The sequence below is a fragment of the Struthio camelus genome, chromosome Z, assembly GCF_040807025.1.
Source record: "Struthio camelus isolate bStrCam1 chromosome Z, bStrCam1.hap1, whole genome shotgun sequence".
Classification (NCBI taxonomy): domain Eukaryota; kingdom Metazoa; phylum Chordata; class Aves; order Struthioniformes; family Struthionidae; genus Struthio; species Struthio camelus.
In genome coordinates, this window is record NC_090982.1 from 88,790,342 (window position 1) to 88,803,007 (window position 12,666).

General features: G+C 51.1%; 1 protein-coding gene across 1 annotated transcript; it reads left to right on the forward strand.

Moving 5' to 3' along the window:
- Positions 1–5,390: 5,390 nt before the first annotated feature.
- LOC138064700 (alpha-N-acetylneuraminate alpha-2,8-sialyltransferase ST8SIA3) lies at positions 5,391–11,508 on the forward strand. Its single transcript, XM_068928499.1, has 4 exons — positions 5,391–5,613; positions 6,837–6,959; positions 8,610–9,167; positions 9,939–11,508. The coding sequence occupies exons 1-4, from the start codon at positions 5,435–5,437 to the stop codon at positions 10,219–10,221; spliced, it is 1,143 nt and encodes a 380-aa protein (XP_068784600.1). The 5' UTR covers positions 5,391–5,434; the 3' UTR covers positions 10,222–11,508.
- Positions 11,509–12,666: the final 1,158 nt, after the last annotated feature.

The window sequence follows — 12,666 nt, forward strand, 5'->3', positions numbered from 1 at the left end:
TCGCTGTACTTTTAATGGGGTTAATGTGCATCATTTTCTTGTGTCCAGACACTGTAAAATAAATGCCTGTTTGGCATCATGATATGGCAGAAAGAGGATATTCTTCTTTTAGTTGTCAGATCTTTCTGCCAGATACCTTTATGTCCGATGTCCCCATCCTTAGCAATATGCTTCCATTTACAAAATGTGAGTGCTGAAATGCTTCAGTCAATGTGATATATCCTGTTTTATGCTGGAAAACCAAGAGTTTAGGGTTGGCAGTGACCAGCTAATGTTCCTAAAGATGATGAAGGAAGAGAAGGCTCTCCTCTGATGAGGGGAGTGCAGAAGGTGGAGCCAGACGCAGGTGGAGCCAGACTCTTCTCAGTGGTGCCCAGTGACAGGACAAGAGGCAACGGGCACAAACTGAAATAGAGGAAATTCAAATTGAACATACGAAACTTTTTTACTGATGATTGAGGATGATTGAGCACTGGAGCAGGTTGCCTGGAGAGGCTGTGGTGTCTCCATCCTTGGAGATATTCAAACCTGCCTGGACCTGGTCCTGGTCCTGGGCAGGCTGCTCCAGCTGACCTGCTGGAGCAGGGGCTGGAGCAGGGGATCTCCAGGGCTCCCTGCCAACCCCAGCTGTACTGTGATTCTGTGGATATCCACATCCGTCCAGCCCACCGTGAAGGCAGGTGTTAGCTAGCACACCTTTGGATATTGCTGATAGAACAAAATTTTATTTTGAAAATATGTTGGCTGGTTAAAGCAAGTCCTGTCACCCTGTCTTTACCAGGAAAAAAAGATGCTTTCTTAACTCAAGATGCATGGGAGCTAGTGAAACAAAATTTTATTTGAAACAAAAGTAGTTACAAATTTAACACTATCTGGTAGCTTAAGGTTGAGGAGGTTCCTCTGGCCGTATTTATCTTAATCAGCCAACATATATGCAAACTGCAACATGACTTAACTGGAATTTGACTCTGCATTAACAAACCTGGCACATTGCTGATATACAGCTGAAATGTGTCTTTTTCCCCTAGTGAAAATATAAACTCCTGCTAGAACTACAGTTTACCATGCTTATGACAGGATCTTTTTAAGTGATGATACATGTTGTCTAACGTGTTAGCAACTCACTTCTGTCCCTAACGTAGAAATGGACACTGCACGGGAGTTGCATTCAAAGATTTGTTAACAAGTACATAGATGTATTTTTAAATGGTGCAGGCAGGCAGTGAGTTAAAAATACCCTTAACTTCCAGCTCTGATTTTTCTTGCAGACTCTTGGTGACAGGTTGATGCAGGAAGGCTAGAGGCATCCTGGAGCTGCAACGCCCTGGCGATATGTGCCATAAATCCTGCGGTCAGGATTTATCAGGACCCCTAGGTCCTGGGGACACGAGCCTGGGGCTGGGGCAGGCTTTCATCATGTGCATCTTGCATTTGGGCAGTCCTAGCGTCTAAACTCAGGTAAAACCTCTCTGAGCCAGTCCCTCCCCAAGCTCTGTCACGGGTGATTTTCCCCTCCATATGTTTTTAAGAATTGCTCTTGGCAGGCAATGACATTTCCTCATTTCCTAAGTATACTTTTCAAAAAACGTATGCTAAAGGATCTCTCCTGCTTGGTCAGGATCTAACGGGTCTGGAAGCGCTGTCTATCCCACCACTTAAACAGAGATACTAAAACCTCAGACAGAACAGATTTCATACAGAAGGCAGAATCCTCCTTGGAGAGCTTCAAATCTAATCAAAACAGTAATTCCTACAAAATTCCTACAATGTGTTACTATTGTATTTTCTACCAAACACACTCACTTAAGAACAGATATTTATCAACAGCCAACAATTCAGAGCTACCCTGGACACCAGGGTTTTCATGGCTATTGCAAGGGTGATGGAAAGCAGTCGGCAACATTAAGGCATGAGACAGGTCTCTCTCTGCCCCTTTTCTTTAATGCAGCTTGCAAAACACTCTGTGAATAATGAAAATATTAGCTTACCAACCCACTGCTTCTTTCAAAGGTTCACATAAAAAAAATAAGCCATCTAATTGAGGAGAAATTTTCACAGGTTCTAGGGAAGGAAGCGTCTCGTACCTGGGCCTCCCCACTTCTTTCGTACAGAAGCCCTCAGGCAAACCGAGATTCTGTGTCAATTACAGAAAAATCAATGAAGATACTGTTCAGGACTCCTTTTCACCATTCAGTGCGGATGATATCCTTCACTTTCTAGCACTGATTCATTTACTTTCAGCCTCTCTAGGGGCTACTGACATATTGCTATCTCTGAAGAATCTGAAGCAAAAACTGCCTTTGTTTCCTGCTGCAACTTGTGCGAATGCACGGTGCCCTGGGACCAGCACGGCGCGAGGGCTGGGGGCAGAGCTCCGGGCTCAAAACAGAGGCCTTGTGCAGCACGGCACAGTGTTTTTAAGCATTTCTTGCCAAAGCACCTTTCAATTGTCCTCCTAATCCTTACTTACATGGAAAGATTGGGCAGGATCAGGGCGTAAAATTGGTCTAAGACTATGGGGTTGGCACGCCATTGGCATTTTTCCTCCAACTCTGTCCTCCCAAGCTTTGCTATACAGCAGTGTCAGAGGAGGTGTTGCTATTTCTAGAATCGGCTGCAAGACCCCATTGCCCCCTCTAGCAAAAGCCACAACTGTGTCGGCCGGGCCATTACAAACGTCCCCCTGTCCAAGCAGGGAAACCCTGCCTCTGCAGGACCACCTCACCTGGTTCAACTACATACCCTATCCCATCTCCTTCTGCTTCCAGTGGCTGCAGATCAGGCCGTTGCATGGACCACAAATACGTTGTACAGTCTTTGCATGCTATGAGCTGATTTTGATAAACAGACTCCGGTCCACTCAGAGCCTGCACTTGATCTCCAAGCAATGTGCTTCTAGTACGCTCTGCAGTATCCCACTGTAGGTGTCTTCAGGGGCTGGCTGCAGAGGCCAAGCAGTACATTTGTCCAATAACCCATTGGCAACATTTTGGTCTCACTCTTTTAACATTCATTGAGGTAACGGAGTTTTGTACAAAAACCAAAGGATGGTATTTTTTTCTTCTACCTGAGCAATGCTAGAAATGTAGGAAGGCATGACAAGTGCCATATAATCTTATTCTTAAGGGGTTTTACCTAGTCTCAAGACACGTGGTCAGAAACTGCATAAGACCTAATGTCCAATATTACAGAATTAATTCCCAAAGTATCAGAAGGTAAAAACTTGTGGATGCTATATCCTGGGCAGCCTGGATGGGCACACTGAAGCTGGGGACACTGTGCACTGTGTGGAAGACAGGAGAAGAGTTGACCATAGAAAAAGCCTAGCTTGTATATCAAAGCAGCATTATTTCCTACACTTCCATCCTTTTCTTGCCCCACTAAAACTACATATGTCCCACAGGAATGACTATAGACCTCAGGGCCTTACTCAGGCCGACCTCCCACTAAAGGCTGAAGAACCACGCTGTGACGTAAAACACAGCCTGCAAGCTCCTCATGTTCCTCCTCTTCAAAGAGAGCTTCATGCATGGAGAGCTTGTAGGATATAGCCCAGAGCAAGGATGGTGCTACAAAGACAGTATTTATTATTTATAATACACTTCTATGAACTCAGGGCTCAGAGGCAGACTTGTCTATGGGGGCAAGCTTTATAAGGGAAAAGATGTAGCTAGAAGAAACACTAAAAGTACTGCAGAATGCAGAAGCCATGCTCACAAAAGCCATTCTTCAGATTGCAGGAGTCAGACACCCTTTGAGTTCACATGAAATTTGCTGTGTGATTTATGGGGCAGCTTAATTACAGCCAGGGTTCTTTTAAGTAGTAACACGGCCTAAAAAACATGATTTTAAAGAATTAGGGGTCTACTGAGCCAGCATGTTTCTAAATTGCTCAAACGCAGATGGTGATGGAGACTCTAGCGCACTTTACGCGTCATATTGCTACCTCGAACCATCAGGAGGAATTGCAGCGGCCCCCGCACCCCTGTGCTGGGGAGCCAGGAGGGTCTCACTCACATGCCCCCAGAATGGGCTGAACCGCAGGTCCCTTCCCAGTGCCTGGGACCTCTCCACAGGGGTGGCCAAGCCGGGACAGAGCCAGAGGAGCAGGGCCAGGAGCCAGCCCCAGGGCTGCATGCGTGGAGTGCTGGGCTGTGGGAGATGTGCCAGTCTCCCTGTACATCACCTCCTCCCCACCAGCGGGCTCGCAGGGGGCTCACTGCGGCACCCTGGGGTGGTGAGGGTCACGGTGGCCCCGGGACTGGGGGGGGGGTCATTGCAGGGCTGCTGGGGTGTCGGCACAGGGCAACCTGGTACTGCTGGGACCCACTGCAGGCACCCCGGGGCTGTCCGGGGGGGCACCCAGGGCTGTCAGGGGACACCCTTGGATGTCGGGGGACATACGTGGCACCTGGGGCTGCCAGGGGGCACCCTGGGCTGTCGGGGGGGGCACCATGGGAAGCACCAGGGTTATGGGGGACGCCCAGGGATGTCAGAGGGGGCACCCTCGGATGTCGGGGGACACCCTGAGCACCCAGGGCTCTCGGGGCGGCACCGTGAGATGCATCGGGGTTGTGGGGGGACACCCTGGGGCTGTCGGGGGGCACCCTCGGATGTCGGGGGACACCCTGGGCACCCAGGGCTGCCGGGGGCACCCTGGGCTGTCGGGGTGGGGGCACCATGGGAAGCACCAGGGTTATGGGGGACGCCCAGGGATGTCAGAGGGGGCACACTGCGATGTCGGGGGACACCCTGAGCACCCGGGGCTCTCGGGGCGGCACCGTGGGATGCATCGGGGTTGTGGGGGGACACCCTGGGGCTGTCGGGGGGCACCCTCGGATGTCGGGGGACACCCTGGGCACCCAGGGCTGCCGGGGGCACCCTGGGCTGTCGGAGTGGGGGCACCATGGGATGCACCGGGCTTGTGGGGGGACGCCCCGGGATGTCAGGGGACATCCTGGGGCTGTCAGGGGGGCACCCTCGGATGTCGGGGGCGACCCTGAGCACCCGGGGCTCTCGGGGCGGCACCGTGGGATGCACCGGGGGGGGCATCATGGGATGCCCCGGGGCTGTCGGGGAGGAGGGGGGGGCAGCCGGGGCTGTCGGGGCGGCACTATGGGATGCCCCGGGGCTGTCGAGGGGGGGCAGCCGGGTCGGCCGGGACCTCGCGGAGCGGCGGCGCCGCGACGCCGGCTCCCGGCTGCCATTTCCTCGCGCCGCCGCGCCGTCCCTCCATCTTCCTGCGCGCCGCGGCCCTCGCCCGCTCGGCGGCGGCTGGCCCGTCCCGCCCCCCCTTCCCTTCCCCTGCTTCCTTCCCCATCCCCTTCCCCTTCCCCTCGCCGCCCGCCTGCGGCCGCCCCCCGCGGAGCCCGGGCCGGCGCCGGCAGCGGCCCCCGCCCGCGCACACGCGCAGCGCGGCGGCCGCGTCCCCGGCATGCGGAGCTGCAAGATGGTCCGGGTGGCCAGCGTGCTGGGGCTGGTGATGCTCAGCATCGCGCTGCTCATCCTCTCCCTCATCAGCTACGTCTCCCTCAAGAAGGACAACATCTTCGGCGCGCCCCGCTCCGCCGGCGCGGGCGGGCCCCGCATGTACATGTTCCACGCGGGATTCAGGTAAGGGCGCCCGCGCCCCTCCGCCTCGGCTCGGCCCGGCTCGGTTCGGCCCGCATCCCCCCGGCCCGGCCCGGCCCGGCCCCTCCGCCCTTTCCCTTCCCCTCTCTCCCCCGCTTGCCCCCGTTTGGCGAACGGCCGAAAGCCCCGCGAAGGCCCCGCGGCCGCTCGCCGGCCCGGGGGCCGCTGCTCGCCGCTGCCCCCACCCCTGCCCCCCCCCGGGCTCCCCCCGGCCCCCCGCGGAGGCGCCGCCGCGGCCTGCGGGGAGCGGGCGGCCCCCCCCGGGGGACCGCGGCCGTGGGAACCTGGCGGCCCCGGCGGGGCGGAAAGGCGGCGGGGGAGGGTGGGGGGGAGGCCGACATCACCCGGCTCGGCCCGGTTCGGCTCGGCACGGCCCAGCACGGCGCAACTAGGGTCGGCTCGGCAGGCCTCAGCTCGGCAAGGATAAGCTCGGCCCGGCCCGGCACGGCACGGCGCAGCCCTGCATGGCCCCGCTCGGCCCGGCTCGGCTTGGTTCTGCCCGGCCCGGCTAGGTTCGGCAGGGCTCAGCTCGGCCCGACTCAGCTCGGCATGGCCCAGTTCGATTCGGCTCGGCTCGGCGGCCCGGCCCGGCTCGGCTCGTCCCGGCCTGGCTCGGCTTGGCTCGGCCCTGCTCGGCTCGGCTCGGCTCGTCCCGGCCTGGCTCGGCTTGGCTCGGCCCGGCCCGGCTCGGCTCGGCCCGGCCTGGCTCGGCCCGGCTCGGCTCAGCTCAGCTCAGCTCGGCTCAGCTCGGCCCGGCCCGGCCCGGCTCGACCCGGCTCGGCTCGGCCCGGCTCAGCTCGGCCCGGCCCGGCTCGGCTCAGCTCGGCTTGGCTCGGCCCGGCTCGGCTCGGCTCGGCTCGGCTCGGCCCGGCTCAGCTCGGCCCGGCTCGGCCCGGCCCGGCTCAGCTCGGCCCGGCCCGGCTCGGCTCGGCTCGGCCCGGCCCGGCCCGGCCCGACTCGGCTCGGCTCAGCTCGGCCCGGCTCGGCCCGGCCCGGCCCGGCTCGGCTCGGCTCGGCTCGGCTCGGCTCGGCCCGGCCCGGCCCGGCCCGGAGCGGCGGGGAGCGGCGGGCGCTGTCCGCGGTGCTGATGCCGGCGGTCGCCGCCGGCTCGGCGGGGCGCGGACCCGGGCCCGGCTGGTAACGGGGTGCGGGTCTGCGTCTGCGTGTCTGCGGGCGTGGGTCCGCGTGTGCGCGCTCCTCCCCAGGTCCCAGTTCGCCCTGAAGTTCCTGGACCCCTCGTTTGTGCCCATTACAAACTCCCTGACCCACGAGCTGCAGGAGAAGCCCTCCAAGTGGACGTTCAACAGGACAGCGTTCGCACATCAGAGGTGAGCCCGCGGCCCGGCACCGCTCCCACTCGCTGGCTAGGCCGTCCCCCTCTCACCTTCCCTAAGGTTGTCCCTTTCCCTCCGGGGATTTAAGAAAATACAGTCAGGGACAGCTAAATACTCTGAGCTCTGAGTAATTTGCCAGCAGTGAGAGACAAAGGCTGAATCAGAGCATTTCCCAAGATGGTAACAGCTATCTTAGAAGAATTGATTATTTCAGAGCAGGACACCAAGCTGCAACACGCATTATTTTACCAAATGGCATGTGACCCAGTTTCCCAGAGTGCAAGTGAAATTGTCATTTCTTCAAGATAAATGGCTGGTTTTTTAAAACTTGAAACAAATCAAACCGTAACAGCCATGAAATGGAGGGCAAAACACGCCCAAAATGAAACTTCCCAGCTAATAGCAATTCTGAGCAAGTGCAGTGCAGCTCTGCCTTCCCAGCTCTCACTCGGGCTGGCAGAGTGGGCAGAGAGAAGAGTTCAGGTGGGGACCATCAAGTCCAGATCCAGCTGAGATGCCCTCCTCGCACACTGCCTTCTGCCTCCTATTTGCACATTGCACTGACTTTTCTGGTGGGTGGCAATGGAAAGTGTTTCTCTGTTCTCTGCTTTCATTTTCTCATTGCCATCCCTCATTGTTATGCCGCCTTAGAGATATGGCAGTGGCCACCTCTTAGCATCGCTTGGTTCCTGGCACCACCATCTAACCCTTAATAAATATCTTAGTGTCACTTCACTGTTGATATTAGCTAATGCCTCAAGATCTGCCTTTGCATTTGTCTGTTAGCCATAACCCGTAATTAGGGAACCCACTGGGACTCCATTAATGCTTAGACATTGGAGGATGTGAGCTGGAAGGAAGGTTGTTTGTTTTCCATAAACAGGAGCAAATAAAGTGGTATTGGTTTTCTGATTTTATGCCCTGCTAGGGAAATTCCTGAGCAGGGTTGTTTTGTTTGTTTTTAAGTATTCCGAATAACCCTTTTAAAAATTCCAATGTCCGAATAAGACATTAAGGAATTATGTTTACATAAAGGGAGAAGTGACTGTCACTTTTTTTATCATCCAAAGCTTCTTAATGAGAGCGCACAAAATGCTTGTATTTAAGAAATCAGCTATGTTACTGTTAACACAGCTGAAGATTCTGGACTGCTTGATTTTGCTTGGCGTACATCTTGGCAAACAGGCTGCCCATCGTTACCAAAGACCCACTGTCCAGTACCAGGAGTGAGGTGTATGACAGCAGAGAGCACCGGCAGAGAACATGTCCACTGGCCATGTTCAGCAGGAACAGAAACCTGTTTTGCACTGCTCCTTCAGAAAGGGGAGTACTGGAAGTATGTGCAGTTACACGCCTCCAATTTACAAAAAGAATTCAATATTATAATCCTGACACTATTCCGAGACACATCCTTATCTGACATCAGTCAGCACAGTTCAGCAACATCAGTAGAGCATTAGGTGAGGAACCTGCTCCATAATTCCTATCTGTTATTATTAATTTTAAAGCCGTTCCACCACATTTCTCAGGAAACGACTTTACTACATCTAAAATTTTAGGCCTAGCCTGAAAGATAATGTCTCTATCATAGAAAAAGGGGAACCATAATGAAATGTTTTCTTTTCTTTTTCTGTTTTATTTTAGGCAAGAAATCCTTCAGCATGTTGATGTAATAAAAAATTTTTCTTTGACTAAGAACAGTGTTCGGATTGGACAGCTGATGCATTATGATTATTCCAGCCATAAGTATGTTTTTTCTATTAGCAATAACTTCAGATCACTGCTTCCAGATGTGTCACCAATCCTGAATAAGCATTATAACATTTGCGCCGTGGTTGGGAATAGTGGAATCCTGACTGGAAGTCAGTGTGGACAAGAAATAGATAAATCTGATTTTGTTTTTCGTTGCAATTTTGCTCCAACTGAGGCTTTCCAAAGAGATGTTGGAAGGAAAACCAATCTTACAACCTTCAATCCCAGCATCCTGGAGAAGTATTACAACAATCTTTTGACCATTCAGGATCGCAACAACTTTTTTTTAAGTTTAAAAAAGCTTGATGGGGCCATTCTTTGGATCCCCGCTTTTTTCTTCCACACGTCAGCAACAGTCACAAGAACACTGGTTGACTTCTTTGTTGAGCATAGAGGGCAACTAAAAGTCCAGTTGGCTTGGCCAGGAAATATAATGCAACATGTTAACAGGTGTGTGTTTTCTCTTGCAGTTAATTTGTTCAAGTATGTATCTCTGTATATAAATACAATTGTATTTATTTTTCTATTCATGCCTAAACTGATATGCACTCTCTAACTAGTTAGCGCCTGGTACTGTTTACTTTTAGCAGAAATGCAGCTTTGTTATTGCTTCAGTCAGTAGTTCAATTATTTCTTTGCAGATGTAAATGGCATCTGTGCCTTGGTTTGATTGCTCACACACAGGGGTATATTCCACCACTGGACTCTGCTCCTGCCAGTGCTTCCCCAAAGACAGAAGGAGCGCAGAGGAGTTGAATGAGATTCTGCATAAGCAAAACATCATCTGTGGAAGAATTTTGCTTGATGCAGATCTCCTCAGCTAGCAAGTAGGGATGCTAACAGGCATAACTGCAGAGTGGCCCAAAAAAGGCTGTAATAAATCATACAAGGATAATGTTGTCAACCTCATTAGCAAATGCACATGTGACTAGTGTTTAATGAATTTACTTTCTTGGGTAAGGCACTACTTTTCCTGGTTAAAAAAAAAAAAAGACAAAAACACAGTCTGAAGGGGGGCCACAAGAGGGAATATTGATCAGAGTGTCAAAAAGAATATTCTGCACTCCTATTTATTACAGACAGACCTAAGCAGCAATCCTTACCTTATTCAGATCATCAGCCTTGCGTATGGATGGGCTCCACGCGGTAATTCTTTCTCTTACAGCAAACCTGTGGGTATTGTTTCTACCCTAAACTAACATGCCTGTATTATTTTCACAGATACTGGAAAAACAAGCATTTGTCACCCAAGCGCCTGAGCACAGGTATTCTCATGTACACCCTTGCTTCTGCGATATGTGAAGAGATTCACTTGTATGGATTCTGGCCGTTCGGATTCGATCCCAACACCCGGGAAGATCTCCCATACCATTACTATGATAAGAAAGGAACAAAGTTTACGACCAAGTGGCAGGAGTCCCACCAGCTGCCTGCAGAGTTCCAGCTGCTCTACAGGATGCACGGTGAAGGACTGGCCAAACTCACCTTGTCGCATTGTGCCTAAGAACCTGAATCTCCAAGTGCCAAATCATTGTCTAAAAAGTGCCCAAAACTGAGTTAAACATTCTTCAGATAGAATTCTAAAAAACAAACAAACAAACAAACAAATACTAAAATATTTTCCATAAGATAAAGATGCTTTTTGATCACCCTTGTCACTGCTCACCAGAGGGTTTAAGCGTATTTAGCAATGCAGACGCATTTACCAGATTCTGTGGATGCTATTCATGCAGCAGAAAAGTTGGAATATTTTGCATTTATGCATATGCTACTAAATATGTTTTAAGATATTTCATATTTTAGCATTCCACTAAACGCCTCTAAATCTCCTAATTTTATTGTTCCATTCAGATCAGAATTCGAAATGTTAGTTTTAAAAGAGTTCGCTTCTCTTGTATATGTTGCTGTGAATAGTTCAGCATAGGTAGATTGCCATGGCCAATTGAAAAAGCTGCTCAGAATTCCAGTTTACCATCGCTTCCAAGGTCTTTGGTGTGGATCCTAATTTCCACAGCTTGCATGTTTTCATATTTACTGAACTTTCCTTTTTTTTTCAGAATAACATGAAGAAGGTCAAAATACGGCCTGTATCATAGCTAGGCATTTATAATACTCTTAGAATACTTCAGTGTTTTAATTCAATTTGGGCCGAATCGTAGTCAAAATTAGATGAACTGAAACACTTTCGTTCACATCTATGGGGTACTGTTTGGCCCTTTAGTTTTAAAGTTAAAATACAAAAACAAGCAGTATTATTTTTTATTTTTTTTGCACTTTGGTTCGGTGCTGCAGAGGACCCCGACAGCCGCCCCCGTGCCCGCCGCAGCCTGGCGGGCATCTGTATCGCGAGCAGGGACGTAGCGGACCGTGCCCACCCCCAGGTAGCCAGACACAGCTCCTCGGTTAGCGAATATAACTGCGTCTAGCAGGAACAGAATAACTGTGAACAGAATAAGATCAAAGCCCAAAGTAGTATTTTTAAAAATATATATTTTTAAAGAGAAGTGAGTGTAACAGGAATGCAGGCAACAGGAAATACAGTCACTCACCAGATTTTCACATTCGCATCTCTAAACCCACATTCAGGCGACTGAATTAGTGGCCTCATTTTCAGGTCACAACGAAACGTTCACTGCAGTCAAAGAAGACGTAGGTTTTTGAGTACCTTTGAAAATCAGACTATTTGCTAAGAGGACAAATTTTAGGGTCACTTAAAGTTTGAAAATGTTGGCCAGTATGTCTCAGGATAAAGGAGTCTGTAAAATGCCTGTTTTTCTTATTAAAACAATTATACTTAAAAGTATTTTAACATTTTTATATAATTCTGTATTACGCCAAGTGAGACCTGACTATCCACTGAAAGAAGATGCAAAAGTGCATTTTAAATCATACTTTAAAATTCCAGAGTTTCATTTTTCTAAGGGTCTTTACTTACAAGTAGATGTAGAAAGCAAGGAAGGAGATCCCTGGTATGATATAAAATCCCAAGCAATGTCGAGTGTCTCCTGGTGCCCGTGGGCATCCCTGGCGCCCCACAGCTCCGCCGGCCGTTCCCCTTAGGGTTAGGCCTGAGCCATTCCCTCCCAGCCCCGATGCCCCTTAAAGCCATCAATCCCCACCTTGCAACAGTTCCAAAACGCCTGATTTCCAGTGCTTGTGGTGGGAAAAATGACTGTATCCTCCACGAGACTAAATTTAGTAAATGTAGTATGTCCGTGGCAATTCCAGCTGGGAGAGACTTCATCCTGGAAATACCAGGGATTTTAAAGCCATGTAGAAAGTCACCCTTTCTTCCCTATTTTAATTATCCAACATGTTCTGGCTTTTATTTTTAAACGGGTATTTGGAGCTTGGACGTGCTATGGAAGAAGCTGGGATGCTCTCTGATGTGGCAGAGTACAGCCGACACCAACCTGATGTCAATGGGTGACTTCAGATTCGCTTCTGTAGAAAATTCATTGCTGCTAAGTTTTCTTTCCCAGTCGCATCAGTCTGCATCAGCATTTCTGCTCTCTTTGGCTTTCCTTGCTGTTATAGTAAGCCTGTACTCATCACTATTCATACAGCAAAGTATGACTTCTAGTAAATGTTATTACTAAGACATAGCTGTGTAGTAGTAGTAGTGCATTATGCCATATGGTGCTATATGATTTATTATTAATATTACCATTTATTATTTGTGTTGTAGCAGCAGCATGCAAGGGCCCAGCCGGGGATCAGAGTTCAGCCGCGCTAGATCGGCAGCGAGCAAGCAGGCAGGCTGTCCCGAGAGCTCGCGATTGCCAGCGTCCCCCGGGGAAGAGCCGAGGGCCCCCTTGGCAGAGCCGTCCCCGGCAAGACGCGGCGGCGCCCGCTGCCGGGGACTAACCCAAAAGGCGTATCGAAGCCAGCAGCGAGGCACTCCTGGGCAAGAGTAAGAGCCGGGGAGAAACACCAGTTGTAGCTAAGT

Coding starts and splice junctions, on each gene's coding strand:
- LOC138064700 (XM_068928499.1), top strand. CDS start 5,435: ATGCGGAGCTGCAAGATGGTCCGGGTGGCCAGCGTGCTGGGGCTGGTG. Junction 5,614..6,836: donor ATGTTCCACGCGGGATTCAG/GTAAGGGCGCCC, acceptor GCTCCTCCCCAG/GTCCCAGTTCGCCCTGAAGT. Junction 6,960..8,609: donor ACAGCGTTCGCACATCAGAG/GTGAGCCCGCGG, acceptor GTTTTATTTTAG/GCAAGAAATCCTTCAGCATG.